At 43.3% G+C, this 22823-nt stretch overlaps 1 protein-coding gene across 4 annotated transcripts in view; it reads right to left on the bottom strand.

The window, feature by feature from the left end:
* Positions 1-7682: 7682 nt before the first annotated feature.
* Positions 7683-22823, bottom strand: part of LOC136436115 (uncharacterized) — a 50945-nt gene continuing 35804 nt past the window's right edge. For 2 of the 4 annotated variants that reach the window (XM_066429857.1, XM_066429860.1), the window contains 5 exons: positions 21534-21635; positions 20515-20677; positions 19572-19751; positions 15788-15912; positions 7683-10590 (listed from right to left, as the gene is read on the bottom strand). In XM_066429857.1, the coding sequence (XP_066285954.1) occupies positions 10516-10590; positions 15788-15912; positions 19572-19751; positions 20515-20677; positions 21534-21635 (645 nt within the window). In that variant the 3' untranslated portion in view covers positions 7683-10515. Of the gene's footprint in view, positions 10591-15787; positions 15913-19571; positions 19752-20514; positions 20678-21533; positions 21636-21962; positions 22001-22091; positions 22130-22823 lie in introns of all 4 variants that reach the window. The other 2 variants (XM_066429859.1, XM_066429858.1) reach the window with 2 other exon arrangements.

The following is a 22823-nucleotide window of genomic DNA, read 5'->3' as shown; positions in this document are numbered from 1 at the left end:
CGGAAGTAAGACCGGAAGTAGAGACGGTACTATCTATAGAGGGCATTAAAATATATTATACAATTTTAAAAATCAAAGACCTATCTATATCTTCTAATATTTTAATTGAAAACATTATATTAATGTTAGACATTGATACATATTTTGATAAAAAGTTCTTTTAGTCGAATAACATCTAAACTTCTCTAAACAGCTGCTTGATATCATTAGTATTCCCCTACTAATCTGAGTGTTGAACTCGTCTATTTGCGTAAACGAATGTAAGTGTGCAGATCTAATGTTTCCCGCATGATGTCGCTGTCGCCGCCCGGGGTTGACCTGACCTCATCCTAGGCGCAAAAATCCCCCCAGCAAAGTTTCGATGACGATTGCGGACATCCCCTCATACATCATACATAATGTCCGGGATTTTCCCTCCGCTTCCTACAACAAACGACACTAAACATTGGCTGACGTCTGAAAATACCTTTGGTTTCGAAACCATTGAGCGCACACTGAGCGCCCCTACCCTGTATAAAGAAAACAGAAATGAATGAATAAAAAACCATTGGTCATGAAATTAACTATAACGGTTTGAACGTTATAATTTTTAGCAAAAATACATGACCATGTATGTATTTTAGTTGTTTATGTATGTCTTTTTTGCATCGTTTTGCAGACCACGCGTCAGGAAAAAACATGCATCTATGTAGAAGATACTAACAGCATGCCAAATTCAAACAAAGCCATGTAAGTCTCCTTGAATATTTTGATTCAATGTAATGTTGACTCTTCTTAAAAATTTCTGTCACTATCTGTCTCTTCTTTCTTTCTTTCTTCATCATCCTCGATCATTTCCTCTCTTTCCTTTATTCGTTCATCTGTTGACATTTACCACATTTGTGGAAGGATTGACATTAAATTGACATTTCTATTTTGCAATCGTTCAAAGCTGGGTTGATCCGAAAACACGCTGGCAGTTACCGCCTAACGCTAGCCTCCGTGGAAAACTCCCTCCGGCTGTTTTCTTTTAGTTACCTTCTTCTCGATTGCATTACATAACATTATCCTTTCTTATTACTGGCCCGTAATAAGAAATGATGATATCAGGCCCGAAAATAGCCAAGGGGAGTCTGCCACAACTGAGGCTACAAACACTTAAAAACAGGAGGTCGCTCTCATCCAAGCAGATGTTGAGCCTAGAAAAAAGTGTTGTTGTTATTTACTTTTACTTCTACCGGACCAAGTCTCTACAACTACGCTGACTGTAGGGAGAATGATTTCCAGGGGAGTTTGGCTACCATAGGGTTTCATTCGCCTCAGCCACGGTGTTTGCTTGTTTGTTTGTTTTTTGAACCTTTGTTTATTAAGTTAATGATAAGCTCAAATCGGCACGCAGGCCGCTTTTCATTGAGGGCATGAGGGAAGAGGTAAAGGTCAGATACAATATAACAGAGATGCACTGTTCAGATGAGTCTCTCCAAGAAGAGCTTCGTCCGTCATGTTTTTGACAGTGGCTTTGGGACATAAAGAAAGCGAGACAAAATAGAAAGCCCGACAAAAACGCCTAAAATCACGTCAAAAACCAGGCTCGCCGGAGCCCAACCTCTGCTTGGAGACTCTAGCCGGAACCCATGCTTCTGATGGCATCTCAAATCAAATTTCAATGCCTGTACATTGTTTTCATTTCTTCTACTGCTGATTTATTTTCATATTTGTTGTAGGAAATCCGAATAACACGTTTTAGCAACAAGATAATCAACAAGTTGACTGTGTAACGTTAAGTCCACTCAGATACAGTATCGGTGTTTGGAGCTGTATCTGGTGCTGTGTGTACGTACCGGCTAACTTGGCCCTGTACCTGTGCCTGTAAACGCATTGTTTGAGGTACCTACTGTCGGACGCTACCACGTAAAACAGTATTTTAAAGACAATTTAATCTCAACTAGGGCTAGATAAGATACAGTGATTACTTCCGGACGTTTCGAGTGGCACTCTTCACTCTTCTTCACTAGAATAATAGCCTCCATCAGGACTTCCTACGGGGGTACGGATCGTAGAATTCGGCAAAAAAGTTCAACTTTGGCCAAAAGAGGCATGCGCAGTCCACGGTAGGTTTAACATAACTGCGGCTGTAAATGAAACCCGATTGTGGCCAAACTTTCCTGGCAAATATTCTCCCTATAGCCGGCGTAGATAGTCTGGTAGAGCACTAGAATTGCTCTGAGTCTCCAAGCAGAGGTTGAATGGGCAGATCGTCACCGTTTTATCATATGTCGGGGAAAAAGAAATATGATAAAACGGTGACGATCTGCCCATTCAACCTCTGCTTGGAGAGTATACTAGAAATTGGCATGGCAAGACCTTGGAGGCAATACAATAGTCCGACTGTCAATAAAACTAAAATCGCCCACCTTACCGTCTGCTTGGAGACTAGCATGGTCTAACCAAGGAGGTTAATTTAACCTCCTTGGTCTAACTGGTCTAACTGACATAATATTTATACTTGGAGTGTAAACACGCCCCTGACAGAGAAACCCGCTTGTTGTGCAACGTTACGTGCCACAAATCACGTAGAGTCGCTCACAGCCCGGCTCACCGGGCAGACGGGTTTGGAACGGACTGTGATTAACGTTTGGGAGTAGGAAAGCGACCGGAGTCAGATCATTTCTCTACGTATACGTACAGAAGATCTGAAGTTATGTCGCTTATGTCATTTCATGTTTTATTCATTGCATTGAAATTGCTACACAGGTCACCGAGGCAGCGTTGCTAATGTCGGGTTACATCTTACAGTGGGACATTCACATATGGAATAACGCCATACATCAAACATTCGTAATATGACAAAGGATAGATCTACTGAATCAAACAACATCGAGTTTACATGTTCACAATACTAGTACGCCATATCGAGTTTATGAATGAATGAATGAATGAATGAATGAATGAATGAATGAATGAATGAATGAATGAAGACCTTTATTGCACATTTCTGCCACACTTGGCTAAGTACAGGTCGCAACAAAACAAAATAACAAGTACAGTTAACGGATACAAAAGAATATAATGTTCACAACATGCCATGCACTCTCCAAGCAGAGGTTAGGCTCCGGTTTGTATTGGACGTCTTTTTTATGCGTTTCGTCGGTCTTTCAGTATTTTGTCAGTTTTTCTTGTTTATATATAGAAATGATAACTACCTCGCATAGGGTCGTATACTATAGGGTTGTTTTATAGCCACAGTCGATGCTGTAGGGCTGTTGTGAATTCGGATTTTACCATGGTCAATACTGACCGACGGAGGCCATATATATATATACAAATATATACTGTTAGTCGGAGCTTGGCGTTAAAACAAAATACTGTCAAAATAGAAAGGCTGCCAAAACGCCGAAAATGACGTTCAAAACAAGTCGGGGCCTAGCCTCTGTTTGGAGAGTAAAGTCATGCATATTTGTTTGTGACAGCCTACTCTCCGAGCATATGTTGGGTGGAAAATCGTAACTGATCCGGGTTTTTCTGACAGTTCATCATCACAATAGTACGTGTTGTTCATGGTACATGTGACTACAGGCATGACAGGTAACTGTCCGAAACTGCACCTAAACCTCTGTACCCGATACCTGTACGTTTTATGGGTACGCAGCTCGCCCACGCTGTGCGGTTGATGTTGTTGTCCGTCCGGTTGGCCGACCCCCGGAAGTGTGAGATAGGCGGGTCCGCACACGCGCTCGCCCCAAACAATAACAAAGGTGGGGCGGTTGTCACACCTCCGCCTTTTGTGGCCGGGAAATTATACAATTTGGCCTTATAGGGAGGAGTTTCCGGGCCCTTACTACTGTTATCATTAATTCGCTCTATTTGGCTAGTCTCTACCAGACTATAGAGAGAATATTTTCCATGGAAGTTTGGACATCAGAGGGTTTCATTTCCATGGCACGGCCCGCATGGCCCGAGGGGGAAATGTTTAGCCTCTACCAGGCTCCACAGGTCGCTGGAAAATCGTAGAAATTGACCAAATAGACGGATAATATGCCAGATAAGTTAGTCCGCTATAGAAGTTAACGTTACAATACATGTATTACAACCCGTGGATGGCAAATGGTCCCTACCTCCAAAGCTGACTCCCTAGCTTAGCATACAGTTCACTCTACTAGTTGGCCAATTTCAACAGTAACTATTTTTCCAGCCATCCGCGGGAACTGGTAGAGACTAGGAAATGTAAACCTTCCCGTGGACAGGCTATCCTGGCCAATATTGAACTATATTGCCGAATTCTACGATGCGCACCTCCGTAGGAAGGTCTGGTGGACGCTACGATTTAATATCTCCAGTCTCCTACTAGTGTTCAGCAACTAGTAGCTATTTTTTTTTCTTTATCTATATTATATTGTTCAGGTTGATTACTGTTAGGTAGTTTAAATTCTGCACTTTTTTTGTTATGGAGCACACCACCACCGGCCGCCTTAGGCGTGCACCCTGGGCGCGATACCTACACCGGGTTTTGCCCAGTACCGTATATAGATAGATAGATAGTGTTCAGCATCCGAAGGGAGACTGTATGGCCCCTCTAGCGTCTAATGCTACCCTCAAATCGACAGCAACTTCAAGTGTCAGGAAGCAATCGAACAAATTCTTCATAGAAGGTCATAGAATGTAAGCATAGGACAGAGTGACCAAAATACATATACTAATGATATACGTGACATACATGTATATTGCCACTGTCGGTCAATATTGACCATGGTAAAGCCCTATTCACATCAGCCCTACAGCATCAGCTAGACGGCGAAAAAAATACCGTCGCCGGCGACGTCGCCCACGACGATGATCGCACGACAGTAAAATGTCGTAGGTGTAAAGAGGCCCTAAGGCTAGAGAACAAGGAGCCCATAACCTCTCTGTCTCTGCCACACAAGTCACATCTGTAAGTGTAAGCTGACTCAAGTCTGTTGCAAAGTTCTTTCTGTGGATCCGCCTTTCTTCAAATTCTTACTCAAATGCGCATCGGTTTAGCCAAGGATAGCTGCTCCTGACTTCAGCTGGCTGGGCAGTGTGCATCGGTCATGGAGAAACCATCGCCACAGATGACCCGATCTACAAGTTTTCCAGCGTCTTCAAAAGTCTACTCTACACAAAGTTTGTGAAGTTTCTGTAGAGTAGACTTTTGAGAATCTTTTGAAGACGCCGGAAAACTTGAAGATCGGGTCCTTTTGTGGCGATGGTTTCTCCATGACCGATAACGTTACACACTGTCAAGGCTGGTTATCGCAAAGATAATGTTAGACTAAATAAAGACTCTTGATTATGAACTGAACCTCATTGCTCATAGTAACGTTACATGTGTGTATATTTAACGGGACGTAACGTGTTATTAAACATGAACGGTGAACTTCTTTTGCAAATTCACTTTTCTTTACTTCCAAGAACCATCAGTTTCGCGGGTACTGCTTCCTCTCTGATGTAACGTTACCTATGTGTATATCTGGTGTATGTATTATGTGTTGTATTGTGTAATGAGCCCTGGAAGATTAGCCCCCTAAAGGGCATCTTAATAAACCAAACCTCTGTACGGAGAGCAGAAATAATCTCCAAGAAGATGTAGGGTTCGGCTCAGTGTAGCCTTATACGTATTTCTGATGCCGATGATTTTCTACGTCTTTCAACTCATGAATGCGTGAGTTACAGGTGCCCCTTGGGTTGCAGGCAGACGCCCCCTCCCCCCCCCCCCCCCCAGGTACCCCCCTGAGACGGGAACTAGTAACCTCAATCTCCGACCCGAGCCGACCACAGCGCGTGCGCCTGACAGCTGTGATGGATGGGACCCGTGTGTGCGGCAGGTTTACATCTGAAAGGAGGCGGGGTGCCGTGTTGGCTCATCAACAGCTGGCAGCGGCTATTACTGCATCACAAGGGACTGATTTATTGTGCTTGGCTGCCTGTCTGTCGGTCCCAGGAGGTAAAGAGAGATCTCCCTCTCTCGCTGCAAGTATCTCTTTTCTCAGTCTGAGTCTCTCTCTCTGAGTCTTTCTCCCCCTCTCTGATATGTCTATCTCTCTCTGAGAAACTCTCTCCTCTCTCTGCAAGAATCTCTCTTTCTGAGTCTCTCTCTGCAAGTATCTTTTTCTCAGTCTGAGTCTCTCTCTCTTAGGGCCAATTTACACACAGCTTGTCTAGATATCTGGACTGCAGATATCTGCCAGGCGACAGCTTTTTTCTGTGTCTAAACAGAAATTTTATGGTCTTAATGAGGGTTTTTTTAGATGTCGGGAAAATTTCAGCCGACCACTCTGAAGCATTCGCCCGACAACTCAGCGGGAGTCCCCGACCGCTCCAGCCGGACGTCTAAACAGAATGTGTCGCGTAGTAGACATCTGGAGGTCGGGGTTCACGCTAGTTTGCATATTTGGCGGGCGATAAAGCGGGAAAACTTCTTAGCATCAAGGACCATTTGTTCCCAAACGGACGACGGACTTCTTTCGTGATGCCAGATCGTTCGGTGGATCGGCCCTCCCCCCTCCGCCGCGACAAGGGCAGCGAGTAGGAACGCAGCGTTGATTCTGACCGGTCGCTGTCGTCTTCCTCGGTACCTCAAACGCCTCTTACGCTCAACCCTTGCTTGCTGCCTCATGTTTAGCCACACGCGAGTCAGATAAAGAAAGAATACCATATTCATCATGACGAAAAACACAGGCGGTTCTCCCGCCATTTTGAAACGCGCGCAAAAGGTTAAATAGGGTCACGAGTGCAATCAGCGCGCTGCGTGAGTCCTGCGGTACTTCCTGTCGGTGTGTATAAATGCGTCCAGATATCTAAGGCTCAGATGTCGGCGGATTTTTAGATATCTGAAAAAACTCTGTATAAATTGGGCCTTAATCTCCGAGTCTCTCTCTCCGAGTCTCTCTCTCCCTGAGTCTTTCTTACCAATCCTATATAATGTCCTTGCTTTGACAGTCTCTCTTTCTCTCTGAGTCTCTCTCTAAATTTCCATGGCTGAGTCTCTCTCTCTCTCTCTCTCTCCCTGACTGAGTCTGTATGTAATGTTATGTAAATATCTATGTGTATAGGTGTGTGTGTTGGTTTGTTTCCAAATTGCGATTCTCAATATACACAATGCAGCGTCGCCAAACATCCTCAGAGACAGTGCTGCAATATTTGTCAGTTGAACTGGTCAGAAACTGTGCCAGAGCAGTATGGGTAAGGGGGTGAAGTCTGCCATCTGCATGCCTAAGATAGAAACACAAACTGAGACGACAGCCAGCGCACTCTATCGTCTCTCTCTGGGTCTCTCTCTGCAAGTATCTTTTTCTCAGTCTGAGTCTATCTCTAAACTCTATTAATCTCCGAGTCTCTCTCTCCGAGTCACTGTCTCTATCTCTGTCTCTCCCTGTCTCTCTTACCAACCCTATATAATGTCCTAGCTCTGATAGTCTCTCTTTCTTTCTCTGAGTCTCTCTCTCTCTCGGTATGTAATGTTATGTACATATCTATGTGTATAGGTGTGTGTGTTGGTTTGTTTCCAAATTGTGATTCTCAATATACACAATGCAGCATTGCCAAACATCCTCAGAGACAGTGCTGCTATATTTGTCAGTTGAACTTGAATGGTCACAAACTGTGCCAAAGCAGTATGGGTAAGGGGGTGAAGTCTGCCATCTGCATGCCTAAGATAGAAACACAGATTGAGACGACAGCCAGTGCACTTTTACGAAGAGAACTGTAATGACATTTCGGTCCCTTCCAGGTTTTTCTTACTGTACAAATGCTACCACGTAACAATGTCTAACAGAAACGGCAGGTGGTTCGACCAGTGAACGTCACCATTCTTATGTCTACTACAACGTAGGTTAGAATATACTCTGTAACGTTAGTACTAGTTACAGCTTCTTCAACGTAAGTATGGTCTATCTTGCACACATGTGAACTAAACGTACTACTTATACTGACTATATATACCTGTAGTCTCAGTGCACACTTCAATACACTTAGGTGGAGAATTTTCTAAAAAATAAGTATCATTGTTAATAATAATAACAATTCACGAATCTATTAAAAATGACACTTGGCTACAGGTTCCATGTACACTTACAAAACGTCATCCACACACGGGGTTTACCTACCACAACGCGACCACTCTCACCTCCACTCACACACACGCTACAGGGTACGGTTTGGCTGGCCAAAAGGTAACGTCACTCCCGACATCTTCATTGACTCTATTCCATGAAAGTCCTCCAGGCAAATCTTAGAGAAGCCTGGAAGCACATCTGGAGGTTTTAATTCCGTGCTTCTGTATTTTTCTTGCCTCCATTTCAATGAAAGAAAAAAAAAAGAATTTGGCTGTTGAAACCATCCAAATAAAATCAAATTCTACACTTTCATAGAGTATCTAGAACCATTTCAGTACACAGTATGATGAGGAGGGGCTTCTTTAGCTGAGTCCAATTTATGAATTGATGGCTTTTTCATCAAAGAAACGATTTTTTCCAACATTCTTGATATCCAACGATGCAATCATAATAATCTTTCACAACTACCTAGAATTCTGTTCATTGATCTGACCTGTTATCTGATTATAAATCTCCCTCTAACAACAAAGGCGAAAACTGATTAGCGTTAGTTCAGTGCAATAGCAGGTTATCAGTAAACTGTGACGAACAGAAAGCAAAGCCTTCACATAGTAGTTTAACATGTACACTGTACGAGAAAAACACTTTTCATGTCTTCAGTGCAGCTATACAATAAAAGTACATGAGTTCGATAACCATTGATTTCGTACTGACAATAATCCTTTTTTTTATAAGTATACTTATGTGTGACTTGAGCAACGGAACTGAACATATTTATATCACAGAGCCCCTAATTCTCCCCCTTTTGAGATACACAAAGCTGCCAATCAGAAGTATTCATCAATATTTTCCTAAATCTTCAATCTTACAATGATTAACAATGATTGTGCAATACTTCCGTGCTCTAAACGTATCGGCATGGTACAGTCTGCCGTGTATCCACACTAGTTCACAAACTAAACAAACTTGTTTGGGTGTCTGAGATTACATGTTACAGATAAAACTGGGCCCAAAGAATTAAAAAAAAAAGACTTCGAGCTACGTCATCAACTTTCTTTACATCCATACATGTACATACAAGTAGACACGCTTTATGGTATGCACAGGCACAAACCTTTTCTCCTGAAAGTTGTCAGCCAAATACTTTGAAAAGGATCATATTCATAGGAATAAATCTTGTACTCTTCACAAGATTTAACACTTTTTTTCAGTCTTACATTTTTTTGTAACTGTTTGGATCTGTCTCTATCAAGCTGCTGGTGTCAGAATTCTAGAAACAGGGCACAGTATTGGACATCACTAACTTCATCAATCTCACAATTTTACCATGTTGTACAACACTGAAACTAGAGACGCTTCTTACGAGTTTCTACAAAAACATTAGTACTACTAGTAATATCATAACGAGAAGAATAATTGGCTGCACTTCTGCCCCTACATGTATCTTTGAGAATACTATTTTCCCTGTAGTACAAGTCACTATCCCTGTAGTACAAGTCACTATCCCTGTAGTACAAGTCACTATCCCTGTAGTACAAGTCACTATCCCTGTAGTACAAGTCACTATCCCTGTAGTACAAGTCACTATCCCTGTAGTACAAGTCACTATCCCTGTAGTACAAGTCATTACCCCTGTAGTACAAGTTAGTATCCCTGTAGTACAAGTCACTATCCCTGTAGTACAAGTCACTATCTAGCTGGAAATTCTCACAGACTGACTCTGTTCTAAAAGAAAATTACACAAGTTGTCCTGTAGTACTTATTGGAATATACAACGGTCCCTTGTTTTTTGTTGCATGGGCCAGGAGCTCAGTCTTGTCCGCAAATAGCATCGTTGGGTAGCAGAAAGAGATACTTGTCTCACATCCAAATGTTCTTTTCTTCCTTGCAAGTATTTTGGTAACCTGTCTGTTGCCTTTCTCAGGAACTAATGAACTCTGTTACCTCTCGCCACTACAAATTTGTAGGTGGTACTTTTGCAATGAAAATGCAGTCTCAAACACAGGACTCTGGCCAGCTCCAAATGATTTTTTCTGTTATCCTGATTCCTATTGTCTTAAAAATACTGCATATTTCCATCACTGACAACAAAACAATGTCTTCCCCTCATGGTTCATTCAAATTTGGATGTTTCTATGTCTTTATCAAACATTCTTTTGTCTTTCAAGGCTGACAGAATGGAATCTAAATTTTTCAGTCACTCGCAGCAAAATTCTGTCAAATGACAGGTGCTGGCTGGAGCCCTGTTAAACCATGACCGAGTCCGTATCTCCTACTACAGGTGGCAGAGTTGCCCAGTCCTTGAACAAGGCAGCAGAAAGGCTGCCAAAATCTTGGCCAGGAAAGAAGGAAAATGTGGTTGTGTGAGAAGAAACTATTTCTCTTGGTGCCCCGTCTCGTTGTCTCTATCCATGGTCTCTACCGAGGTGACAGGATTTGGTCGCGGAGAGTCTGCGCACGTCCCTCACAAGGCTGTGGCTCTGTAGACTGAAGACATGTCGTTGTCTCCATTCCCCAGAGAGATCGCCCTCTTGAACATCTGCAGAGGGAAACAAGTACTGATTAGGAGTGGATTCTGGATTGGATTCTGAATTTCTAATGTAACATCTACTAATATAAGTCCACCGGGGTACATAATTCCTGTACCCTGAAAACAATTATGTCGAAATAGCTCTTCGACCCAACGTCCACCAGTATAATACACTCTTGTATATCTACATTTGTAAACTGTGCATACCTGGGGGTGCTGCACTAGAGATCTCTCAAACCTATGTTTTTTTAAGTGGTGGATTTATGTAACATGTTGGATTGATTATACAATTGATCATGTACTTATGTTTACATCTTATATTTTAGCAATCTTGTTGTGCAATTTTTATTTTTGTTGACTTTCTTGGGTCTTTTTCCTATATCTTTTTCAAGTAATAAAAATTGTTACACCCCCATGGTTCTTTGTGTTCCCTTCCATCTTTGCTGTCATTTCTGAGTTGACATTTCTGAACGCTCCTGAGAGGTATCTCTCCCCTGCAGGGGTTGTCAGGGTACAGGGGAGACATCCACACAGCACCTCAGGGTACAGGGGAGACATCCACACGGCACCTCAGGGTACAGGGGAGAGATCCACACAGCACCTCAGGGTGCAGGGGAGACATCCACACGGCACCTCAGGGTACAGGGGAGACATCCACACGGCACCTCAGGGTACAGGGGAGACATCCACACAGCACCTCAGGGTGCAGGGGAGACATCCACACGGCACCTCAGGGTACAGGGGAGACATCCACACAGCACCTCAGGGTACAGGGGAGACATCCACACGGCACCTCAGGGTACAGGGGAGAGATCCACACGGCACCTCAGGGTGCAGGGGAGAGATCCACACGGCACCTCAGGGTACAGGGGAGACATCCACACAGCACCTCAGGGTGCAGGGGAGAGATCCACACGGCACCTCAGGGTACAGGGGAGACATCCACACGGCACCTCAGGGTACAGGGGAGACATCCACACGGCACCTCAGGGTACAGGGGAGACATCCACACGGCACCTCAGGGTACAGGGGAGACATCCACACAGCACCTCAGGGTACAGGGGAGAGATCCACACGGCACCTCAGGGTGCAGGGGAGAGATCCACACGGCACCTCAGGGTACAGGGGAGACATCCACACAGCACCTCAGGGTGCAGGGGAGAGATCCACACGGCACCTCAGGGTACAGGGGAGACATCCACACGGCACCTCAGGGTACAGGGGAGACATCCACACGGCACCTCAGGGTACAGGGGAGACATCCACACGGCACCTCAGGGTACAGGGGAGACATCCACACGGCACCTCAGGGTAAAGGGGAGACATCCAAACGGCACCTCAGGGTACAGGGGAGACATCCACACGGCACCTCAGGGTACAGGGGAGACATCCACACGGCACCTCAGGGTACAGGGGAGACATCCACACGGCACCTCAGGGTACAGGGGAGACATCCACACGGCACCTCAGGGTACAGGGGAGAGATCCACACGGCACCTCAGGGTGCAGGGGAGACATCCACACGGCACCTCAGGGTACAGGGGAGACATCCACACGGCACCTCAGGGTACAGGGGAGACATCCACACGGCACCTCAGGGTACAGGGGAGACATCCACACGGCACCTCAGGTACCCTGCAGTGTGCACTGTGTCAGCTGACTGCCAGGTCGGTACTTATCACCGCCAGGGTTTGACATGCCTTGCGGGCAACGCCGCGTCTCGTTTGTGACACGAATATGAAAGGATTCAGATACTGGTAGAGAAATGTTGGACGGAAGCTGAAAATGTTATCTAAAGCACATAACACATTACAGGTTGATACTTATCTGTTGGAGAATTTGACAAGCCTGCAGGGCCTTGTCATCTTATGCTTGTGACGAGAATCTAAAGGACTTTGTGCAGTCAAATTCAAAACATTTTTTTTTGTTGAACAATTTTCTTTGAAACTACATGTGTAAGACGGGCACCCTTCCCACACCTTTCTGTGTATAGGGACAGTGCCCATCTTTGTTTCCATAGCCCTTGGGCCACACAGGTCCCTTGAATAGGGACTAGTCATGAGTGCTGATTGCTAAGCAGAGAAAATCTGTACCATTTTTTCAAGTCTTTGGTTTGACCCAGCCAAGGTTTGAACCTCCGACTTTCTGAATGCAAGACGAACACTCTATCCCCCAGGCCATTTCCACCATTGACTGGTCGTACACAAGGATTTATGGCAACCTTTTCTATCACAATACAGCTGAGATTTACTTGATGCATCAAAGACTCTCCTTATCTACCGGTAGCTGTGATAAGACATATGTGACAACGATTCTACCGACAGCGCCATTGAAACAGGTCCAAATAAACATGATCAAACGAACACCAAAGATCACGATGCACACTCCTTTATTCCAGTACTGGTCACACACAGGCACTTCTCAGAACTCCCTCTCCCATATATATCTCACCCCAGCCCAGGGCTATCCAACCCCTAGGTCCTGGGCTCTACCATTCTTGTGGTGGGGGGGGAGACACCTGACATAACACACACTTTGTCACCTGCTTGTCAGGTGCGTACCCATCACTGTGAGAACTTCACAAGCCTCCAAGGCTGTGTCACGTCAAGTTTGTGATGAGAATACTACAGAGAGTCTTCACATAGCTTAGATTCAAGCACTGCATGTTTTTCAACACGATCCCAGAACGGCAGGTAGCAGTTCAGACCTGAGGCAAGTGTTGTCGAAGAATCATCATTTTGGCTGGAGGATCGAAAAGCCTTTTTCATCGTGACCTGTCAACGATCTAAACTGGATCCACCAGAAAGGGGAGAATACGCAAAGATGTAGAAAGGATTTGGGTTAAACGGTTCAAATATTGAAATTTGTCCCAAAAGCTATGCTCATGCCAAGCTTTAAGTGAAAAGTCACTGTTATCAGAGTTTTTCTTAGGCAAAACCAGTTTAACTTGTTGGTTCTCAGATCTTGAAAAATAATGCTAAATTGAACTTCAAGTTTAATCAGAGTCTGAGGGCAGTACCTTGGTGTACAAAAATTTCAGGTAGTGAATCCATGCAGTAGCAAGATGCAAGTTTTACTCCCTGCCTTCTGTTTTAATCTTATAACCACTTCATAATTTTCACTGTCTTTTAAAATGTCTAAGAACCGAGGAAATAAATCGGTGTGACCTGACTTGCCAATGTTTCGGTAGTCTGAATGTCTGTTGTAATCAGAGGAACTTATGTAACAAACACATTGCAAGGAAAGACTTTTTCTCGCACAAGAAAACGCCACTATCCCTTGATATACCAATACTGTAAATGCATTTAAAGTTTGTGTGGTTTTTATTGTTTTTATTTGTGTGGCTTAGGGGAAAATGGAGTGTTTGCAGTGGTTTGAAGTTTGTGACAGCGTTATAGTCACATACTGCTACAGTATTGGACAAAAATCTTTGCGGTGGTTTTAAGTTTGCGGTGAAACGGTTGCCGCGAAAACCCAGAACATAAAACCACCGTAAACATTTCTGCATTTACAGTGTGGGGCCGCATCAAGTCATTTCAGCAGTTCTGGGAGTAAAAATTTCAGAAGAGATTAAAATGAGAACAAAGAGCTGAGAGGAAAACTTGAACCTGAAACGTCAATCCCTGAAACTGTGCGTTCAGTTCAGTTATTCATTTCACCAGGAAAAGACTTTTTCATCAGAGTCTGTTTACATGTTGATCTTCCAGCTTATCAGCATTATTATTTCAAATTCAAGAACGAACAAAACAAATTGTTCTGGCCTAATCTATAGTCTGGATGCGGCCTGGGTCTATAAAAAGGGGATTAAAAGGGACAATTTACTAACAGTAGGCAGATTTCTCAAGTGGAAACTTTGGCCGTCAAAAGTTCAAAACATGGAGTTATCATCAAAATACAGACTCTTCCCTTAGACTCTGTTTTCATGCTGATTGTGGTATTTGACATCAAACTAAGGACCATTGAATAAAATTGCTGTGGCCTAATCTATAGCTGGATACAACCTGGATCTACCTGCGGTAAAAGGGGTGTAAAGGGATGATTCACTTGAAGTAGAAACGTTTTCTTAAAGTGGAAAGGACTTGGGCTTCAAGGATTTGGCCTTCAAGGATTTGGCCTTCAAAGGTTCAAAAGTTGACCCATTTGAAGGTGACTGACCTCTAAGTTTCTGGGGAGAACGCTACGCTGGAAGTAGTTTTGCTTTTCATTTATGTGGGAATTTTATGTTTAATTACGATTGTGATGGTGGATGGTTTTTATTGCATTTCTGAATCTGAGTGCTAGTTGTGTTTGTAGATTTTTATATCAGGGATACCTGAAAAACAGCCTTGTTACCTGAGTTTATTTTTCCCAGTGCAGATATGAATCTGAGTAGGGATGTCAACAATGCTTGTAATCAATGATACAATTCTTGCCACATTGATTTCATTCATGTACCTGCTTTGTCATTGGACAGCTAACAAACAGCAAAGGAGGCTCAACCCCGTGACACTTCTTCTCATGTAAACTAGCTGCTTACGGTTTCAATTTGGTGACCGGAGTAGACTCAGATCAAAATATACAAAAACCAAAATATAACAACAAATTGTTATCATCTCGAGATGTCATCAAGACCTACCCACGTACTTAGTATCAAGACGATCCATCTACGCCTTCTCAAGTTATCATGTTTACACTATAAACTACAGCCACAAACACAAACGCTACCGAAAATATAACCTTGTGGGGAAGGTACTGTAATTCTTGATTTGTTGTTGAATGGTAACTTAATTTTAGCTACAGTCAAGCGCTAATATTTCATCATCGCAAATATTTAATCACTAACATTTGGGACAGTGATGTTTTTTTCCCACCGTTAAAATCAAATGCAGTGAACTACTCCCTTTTCCCCCAACCGCTAAAATTACCAACTGCAATATTAAATGGATTTACAGTAATAAACTATGACCCTGACTGACCTCGTTTGCAGCTGCAGCCATTTATTTAATTGTAAAGGTGGGAACAAATATCACTGTCCCAAATGTTAGTGATCCAACATTTGCGATGATGAAATTCTAGTGACTGTTGAAGTAGCTAAAATTAATTTACAGTTAACAAATCAAGAATTACAGTATCATGTTTACAGACAGACACATACACAGCCACAAACACCAACGCTACTGAAAACACAACCTTCTGGGGTAGAGAACAAATTCTGCCCTTGACTGACCTCGTTCGCAGCTGCGGCCACGGGAAGCGACTGTTTGAGCTCGTCCCCGAGCGCCAGCGCCAGACGCATGTCCTTCTGCTGGTGTTTGAGCGGGAAGGAAGGCTCGAACCTACTGTGGAGGATGGCTGAAACACAGGGGAACATTAACAGTTAGGGTCTAGTAGTAGTAGTAGTATCCAGTATTAGATTATACTGCTGCGGGGTTCCCTGACACAGGGGTAGGCAGCAGTCGGCCAGTCTTCACACAGCGCCTCCAAGCGGCTCTGTCCAGCGGGTCCACGTTGGTGAGGCCGCACTCTGTAATGTCCTTCTTAACACACTCAATCCAGGATTTCTTTGGTCTACCTTGACCTCTGTAGCCGGGTAACTGCAGTTTTGTGATCATAGTGTTTATGCAGCCACTAGCTCTTTCCATTACATGATTGAGGGTCTCAATCATGTAATACTCCAAGTGGGTACCCTAATTAAAAGTAGCCTCCACCGGGCCCTTCTTTGGGTAAGCATATTGGACATTGTTTTGTGTATTTTCTAATTTTCTATCTTGTTTTTAAGAGGAAGATACAAACAGCCATGAGCATTAGGCCGCACATTCAATTTGAAAATATAGAAAATATATCTGACAGAGAGTGATACATAAATTCTCTGAAGAGTCAGTCCTTTCAGAAGGCATCAACAAGACTTCATCAGTGACTTTAAGGTTGCTTGATTTATTCTGTATTATGTAACATTCTACTTGGATATCTAACTTTCATCGAGATCATAGGCAGTGAATATAGTCGGATTCAAGTTTTCCTTCTTTCGTTTCATCTTGACTTCTTGCTAACCATGTGCCTGGGCTTACCTAACACTGTTATGTAAATAAACTATATAGCTCTTACATATCAACTTGAGTGAGCTTTTTCCCTCGCAGAAATAGAAACTCATTATCTAACCCACAAACAGCTGCTACCTGAAAGTGTTATGAAAGCCACCCTCACTGTGATGTAACAACCGTGTTTGTTTCACATCAGGCGTAACACACACACCAGTTTTTGTACAGCACTGTAAATGCAGAAATGCTTGCGATGGTTTCATGTTCACGGTTTTCGCGGCGACCGTTTCACCGCAAACTTAAAGCTACCGCAAACATTTTTGTCCAATACTGTTGCAGTATGTGACTATAGCACTGCCGTGAACTTAAAAACACAGCGAACACTCCATTTTCCTCTAAGTCTTAGTGCAAAATAAAAATCACTCAAACTTAAATGCATTTAGAGTAAGTAGTCTAGAGGCTGCGTAAGACAAGACTGTGAGGTTGATCAACTCTCGGTGAATGTTAGATATCCAAGTAGAATGTTACATACATGTAATACAGAATGAATCAAACAACCTCATAGTCAATGATGAAATATAGAGGATGCCTTCTGAAACGACTCTTGAAAGAATTTATCTACACTCCCCGTCAAGTTTTCAAATTGAATATGTGGCATGGACTCTTTGTGATAGGCGTGGTGGGTTCTTTAACCCTATAGCACTCTGAAGTAGCCGTTTAGCACCCCATTCCCTATTGGTTACAGAGTTAGGCAGCAGGGAGAAGGTTAACTTGTTTAAGGTGTGGCTCTCAGTTTAAGCCATATTTCAGAAATCTCCTTTTTCAGCAGGGATGAGGGGCGGTACATGGTGTAGGACTGGTAACTCTGCATGTTTCCCGAAAAAATCATCAATCAATCAATTAAAATGTTTTTTTTTATAAAGAAAAGGCGCTGCAGCCAAAGGCTGATCTGTGCCTTCTGTACACAAAGTATATCACACTTGGATTACAAATAAGACATTACACGTTTAATGCAGCAGTAGTATTAATAATAATGCATTGGCATTAAATAAACTTTGGACTTGATATTGGCTAGCCTATAGTCTTAGCCAATTTCATCCAATTCATTTTGCGGTATTCAGGAATTGTAACAGCAATGGTAAAAACGTAATTTCGAGCCCTGCCTCTGCATTGAGTCAAACTCTGGTGGAGTCAATTGGACGACGTCAATTGTTGAGTGATTAACACTTCCCCAGAACAAGAGCAGGGCAATGTGCTGACAGGTTGTCAGTGTGAGGAGAGATCAATGTAAAGCATTGATCTGTTAAGGGAAGCTCCGTGACGGTTTGTTGTGGAGTGCTCTTCACCCCGGGTCCGGAGGACACTCGACGGGATAAGGACACCGGGAAAACGCAGATCAGCAAAACTGCTGGAAACTTGGTCAAGTGCCACCGCAGGGGTACTGTAGGATGGGTACACTTTGGTGTACATATATTGGTTAATACTGGTCTACCTAAAACTAACAGTCATGTACTGTCAACTGTACAGGTTTTGTACAGAAATAACTCAGCTTGAAGCCTAGCATCACCACCCCTGTACACCCCGAATCCTTGCTAGTACTGTAAATGCAGAAATGTTTGCGGTGGTTTTATGTTCGTGATTTTCGCAGTGAACACTTCAGTGCGAACTTAAAACCACCGCAAAACTTTTTGCCCACCATTGACTGTATTTGTTTATTTGTTTATTAAAATTTACCACAGATGTGGAAGGGGTGAGAGAACAGGCATGATGCCTTTTCTAGCTCTCACTCCACAGAAATATTTACATCAGGTATAACAAACATTTAAACCTATACAATTATACAATTACATAAGCTGTAGCTCTACTATTGTTTCAAATGCAAAACCACCGCAAACACTCCATTTTCTTCCTACCGGGAAATGAAAACCATGCACACTTAAATGCATACAGTAGCAACTTGCTGTCCTTATGCACTAAACTCAGCTAGAGTAGTGTAATATCTTTTCGGGTCAAAATCTGTTGATGACCACTAGCCTACCTACATGTAATATAGTACAATGTACCATCATGTACAAACACAGTCAAAATGATTGAATAAGTATTGGAATAAGTCAGCTTGAGATGCTGGCATCCCTTCCCCTGCATATTGACTTCAATGCACCAGATGTGGCTAATTGTACTGAGTACTGACTTTTATTGTGTAAAATTCCTAATTCCTTACAAACCTTAATGTAGTTTAAAACTCCTTTTTTTCTCCAAACCACCAGATCTGGCAATAGCACTGACTTTGCATGAGTAAAAAACTCTGAAGTATTTCGAAACTTTTAACTTGTATTTCGATTCACAATAACCTGGGGACTCCAAATGTTTGAAACTATGCATGTTTTAGCTGAGTTACAGTACCAACCAGCCTGGCGTCAGCAGATTTGCACACAAGCGTAAGCTGGTATTGATTTGTATTGTGTGCAGGGGTTGGGACTGTTGTGATCCTCCCGACATCAATACTACATATCCTGCATACGTCCGGTACTGGGTGGGTTCAGTACACGACAACTGCTGAGTCTGTCGGTACTGGGTGGGTTTGGTACACGACAATTGCTGAGTCGTCCGTACTGGGTGGGTTCAGTATACGAAAACTGCTGACTAATCATGAGGCTGTTACATAGCTCTAAATCTCCATGTTGAGGTGGACATTCATTAAGTTTTCTGAACATCTGGCTTTTAAAAAAACACAAAGTAAACCTGAATCTGTTATATATCATACCCCAGGGTCATGCTAAATTTGCTAGTTCTTGGAATAAAAAAGAAATGAACTGGAAAATCAACAAGAAAACAGAGTCTGGGGGGAATCTGTGCCTTGGTACAAACAGTTTAAGAGAATTTTTACACCCCGTTCTATTTTCATCTTGACCTGCTGAAATTTTCTCTAAAATGTCTGAAAACCAAGTCAAAATAACTTGTGTCCAGACTCACCATCGCCCTTTGACCTGACGGCGGCACAGTTGAGCGGCCCCTCCTTAAAGACATCCAGGACCGTCTGGAGGTCCAGCCCCGCCCTCTCCGCTAGCGACATGCCCTCCGCGTAGCCCGCCATGACGCTGCCCAGGACCATGTTGGCGACTAGCTTCATCCTGGTGCCACTCCCTACCTCTCCTGGAACAGTTACGGTTTAAAAAGTGTTACTAAATATATTATTAATAATATATAGGTCTTTATATATGAAGTTCTATTCTATTGCTAAAGACTTCTAGCCATGCCACCTTTGACCCTTCACTGAAGCCATGTGACCAAGACACTCGCCACCTGGAACAGTAAAAATATCAGCCATCCTTTCAGACTTGCGGTCCCTTGGACCCTTTACTGTGGGTCTAATGTGACCATGACACATACTTTATTGTAGCTACCAGCTTTATCCTGGTATCGCTTTTGACCGGTACAGTAAAAATACCAACCATCATTTCAGACATCCCATGTTGACTACCAGCTACCTTGCACTTTTGTCGGACACATTTTTGGTGCCAGGTCAACAACATGAGCTCCCAAACAATGACTGGGACGAAAAGAAATCTCAAGCCGGAGACAGCCTGTGTGCATATGTAAGGAAGCGGGGATGGTAGCCTTCCTTTTGTAATGATCTTGCTGGCGGGGTGACTATGAAGATGACGAAACGACGGAAGACAAAACACAACACGCAGCTAAATAAAACACGTCTTGACGCGATCAATCCTCAGAATCAACTGTCTTTATTCAAGCAAGGGCGTTCGCCGAACGCGCACGTTGAACGTTTACGTTCGGCGAACGTACGAAAGAAATAGAAACAAATAAACAACATATAGCATTCTACGTTCCATTGCGGCAACGGCTACCATTGCGTCACACATTCTTACACATAGTTGAAAGTGCGGCTGAACCCCACCTAAGTAGAAGGCCTTTTTCCCCATGGCGAGGAAGCAGGACTCGCAGTCGTCGAACAGCGATCTATCGCCCCCGGCAACGATGACAAGCATGCCGTCCTCCGCGGGTTTCCTGGTGCCGATGACGGGAGCCTCCAGGAACCGCCCTCCGCGAGACTCGATACTCTGCGACAAACAAAAAGGTAATAAAATGATATATCAAAAACGGAAGTTTCGCTGCAGTACCATAGTAAGCCACAAGGGGCCTAAAACCTATCTTCCTATAATGTTAATTATGTTGATTGTTGTGTTTTTTGTCACTAATCTTATATACATTTGTATGATCTTTGCATTTTAACTTTTTTCTTGCAGTACCAGCTGCATATGATAGGTGGCTTCCTTCGGCCAGTAAGCTGATTTGTTGCAGTACCATTTTTGACTGTTAGAGGGTGCTGTTAGCAGTAAAACAAGGCAACAACACAAGAGGTTGTCTCCCATCCAGTGATAAACTGCACCTTTACATCAACTTAAAACTTACTTTCCACCCAAAAGTTTGAAATCATGTCAACCAATAATCGAGGTACACCAATAATTGAGGTACACTTATGTTGAGACACAATTTGGGCACTATAAGTCAACTCTGACTAAGCAATATTTACTACAAATGTGACCTGGAAGTGGCACAGACATCAGTAGGTCACATGAAAGTTCATCCGTGTTGGTAGAAGTCATTATGACATGCACTAAACTGTAGATCTAATCCTGAAGGAAACTGGACTTACCCCAATTTTCCCTTGACTGTGCAACTTCAGCATTTATCAATTCAAAGTAGAAATCATTTTCCACTACTCCAGACCTGTACCTCTGACCTTTATAAAGGCACTACATCTAGTACAGTACTTCAGTCATAACGTCACAAACTTCATGTTTTGGATTCAGTTTTACTGTAACAGTTGGAGTTGCACAGCAGCAAATTTGGGTAAGTCCGATTTCCTTACAATGTTAGAACTGATGTTTAAGACATCTTGGCACAGTTTCTTACCTCGGCTACATCTTGTACCGTCTCCACGTCAATGGTAGACATTTCCACATACGCCTTGCCTGGCCTGATGCTCTGTAGAACCCCATTGGTCCCAAACACAAGCTGGAGAAAAACAGGGAAGAAACGGTTAGGAAATAGTCAGTATCATTCTGTACAATCACATGGACATTTCCACATACGCCTTGCCTGGCCTGATGCTCTGTAGAACTCCATTGGTCCCGAACACAAGCTGGGGAAAACAGGGAAGAAACAGTTAGGAAATAGTCTCTGTACTATCACATGGATATTTCCATGTTGGCCTTGCCTGGCTTGGTTCTCTGTAGAACTCCATTGGTCCCGAACACAAGCTGGGGAAACAACAAGGAAGAAACGGATAGGAAATAGTCTCTGTACTATCACATGGATATTTCCAAGTTGGCCTTGCCTGACCTGATGCTCTGTAGAACTCCATTGGTCCCGAACACAAGCTGGGAAAAAAACAAAACAGGGAAGAAACGGTTAGGAAATAGTCAGTATCTGTACTATCACATGGACATTTCCATGTTGGCCTTGCCTGACCTGATGCTCTGTAGAACCCCATTGGTCCCGAACACAAGCTGGGAAAAAAACAAGGAGGAAACGGTTAGGAAATAGTCAGTATCTGTACTATCACATGGACATTTCCATGTTGGCCTTGCCTGGCCTGAGGCTCTGTAGAACTCCATTGGTCCCGAACACAAGCTGGGGAAAACAGGGAAGAAACGGTTAGGAAATAGTCAGTATCTGTACTATCACATGGACATTTCCATGTTGGCCTTGCCTGGCTCGATTCTCTGTAGAACTCCATTCGTCCCAAACACAAGCTGAGGAAACAACAAGGAAAAAATGGTTAGGAAATAGTCTCTGTACTATCACATGGACATTTCCACATACGCCTTGCCTGGCCGGATGCTCTGTAGAACTCCATTCGTCCCAAACACAAGCTGAGGAAACAACAAGGAAAAAATGGTATTACTAAGGAAATAGTATCTGTACTACCACACGGATATGTCCAGGTATACCTTGCCTGGCCTGATTCTCTGTAAAACCCTACTAGTCACAAAGAGCTTGGAAAAAAAAGCAAGGAAGAAACGGTAAGGAGATGGTACTGATACATGGACATTTCCATACATCTTGCCAGTTCTGTAGAACTCTACAGGTACCGAACACGTGCTGAACACATACAAGGCAGAAATAGCGATAACGAAATTCCCTTGTAAATGCATTTAAGTTCACCTTGTTTAATTTCGCGAGGAAATGGGGTGTTCGCGG

This window comes from Branchiostoma lanceolatum, chromosome 6 (assembly GCF_035083965.1).
Source record: "Branchiostoma lanceolatum isolate klBraLanc5 chromosome 6, klBraLanc5.hap2, whole genome shotgun sequence".
In the NCBI taxonomy this organism is placed as follows: domain Eukaryota; kingdom Metazoa; phylum Chordata; class Leptocardii; order Amphioxiformes; family Branchiostomatidae; genus Branchiostoma; species Branchiostoma lanceolatum.
This window is presented reverse-complemented; position numbering and strand designations above follow the sequence as displayed.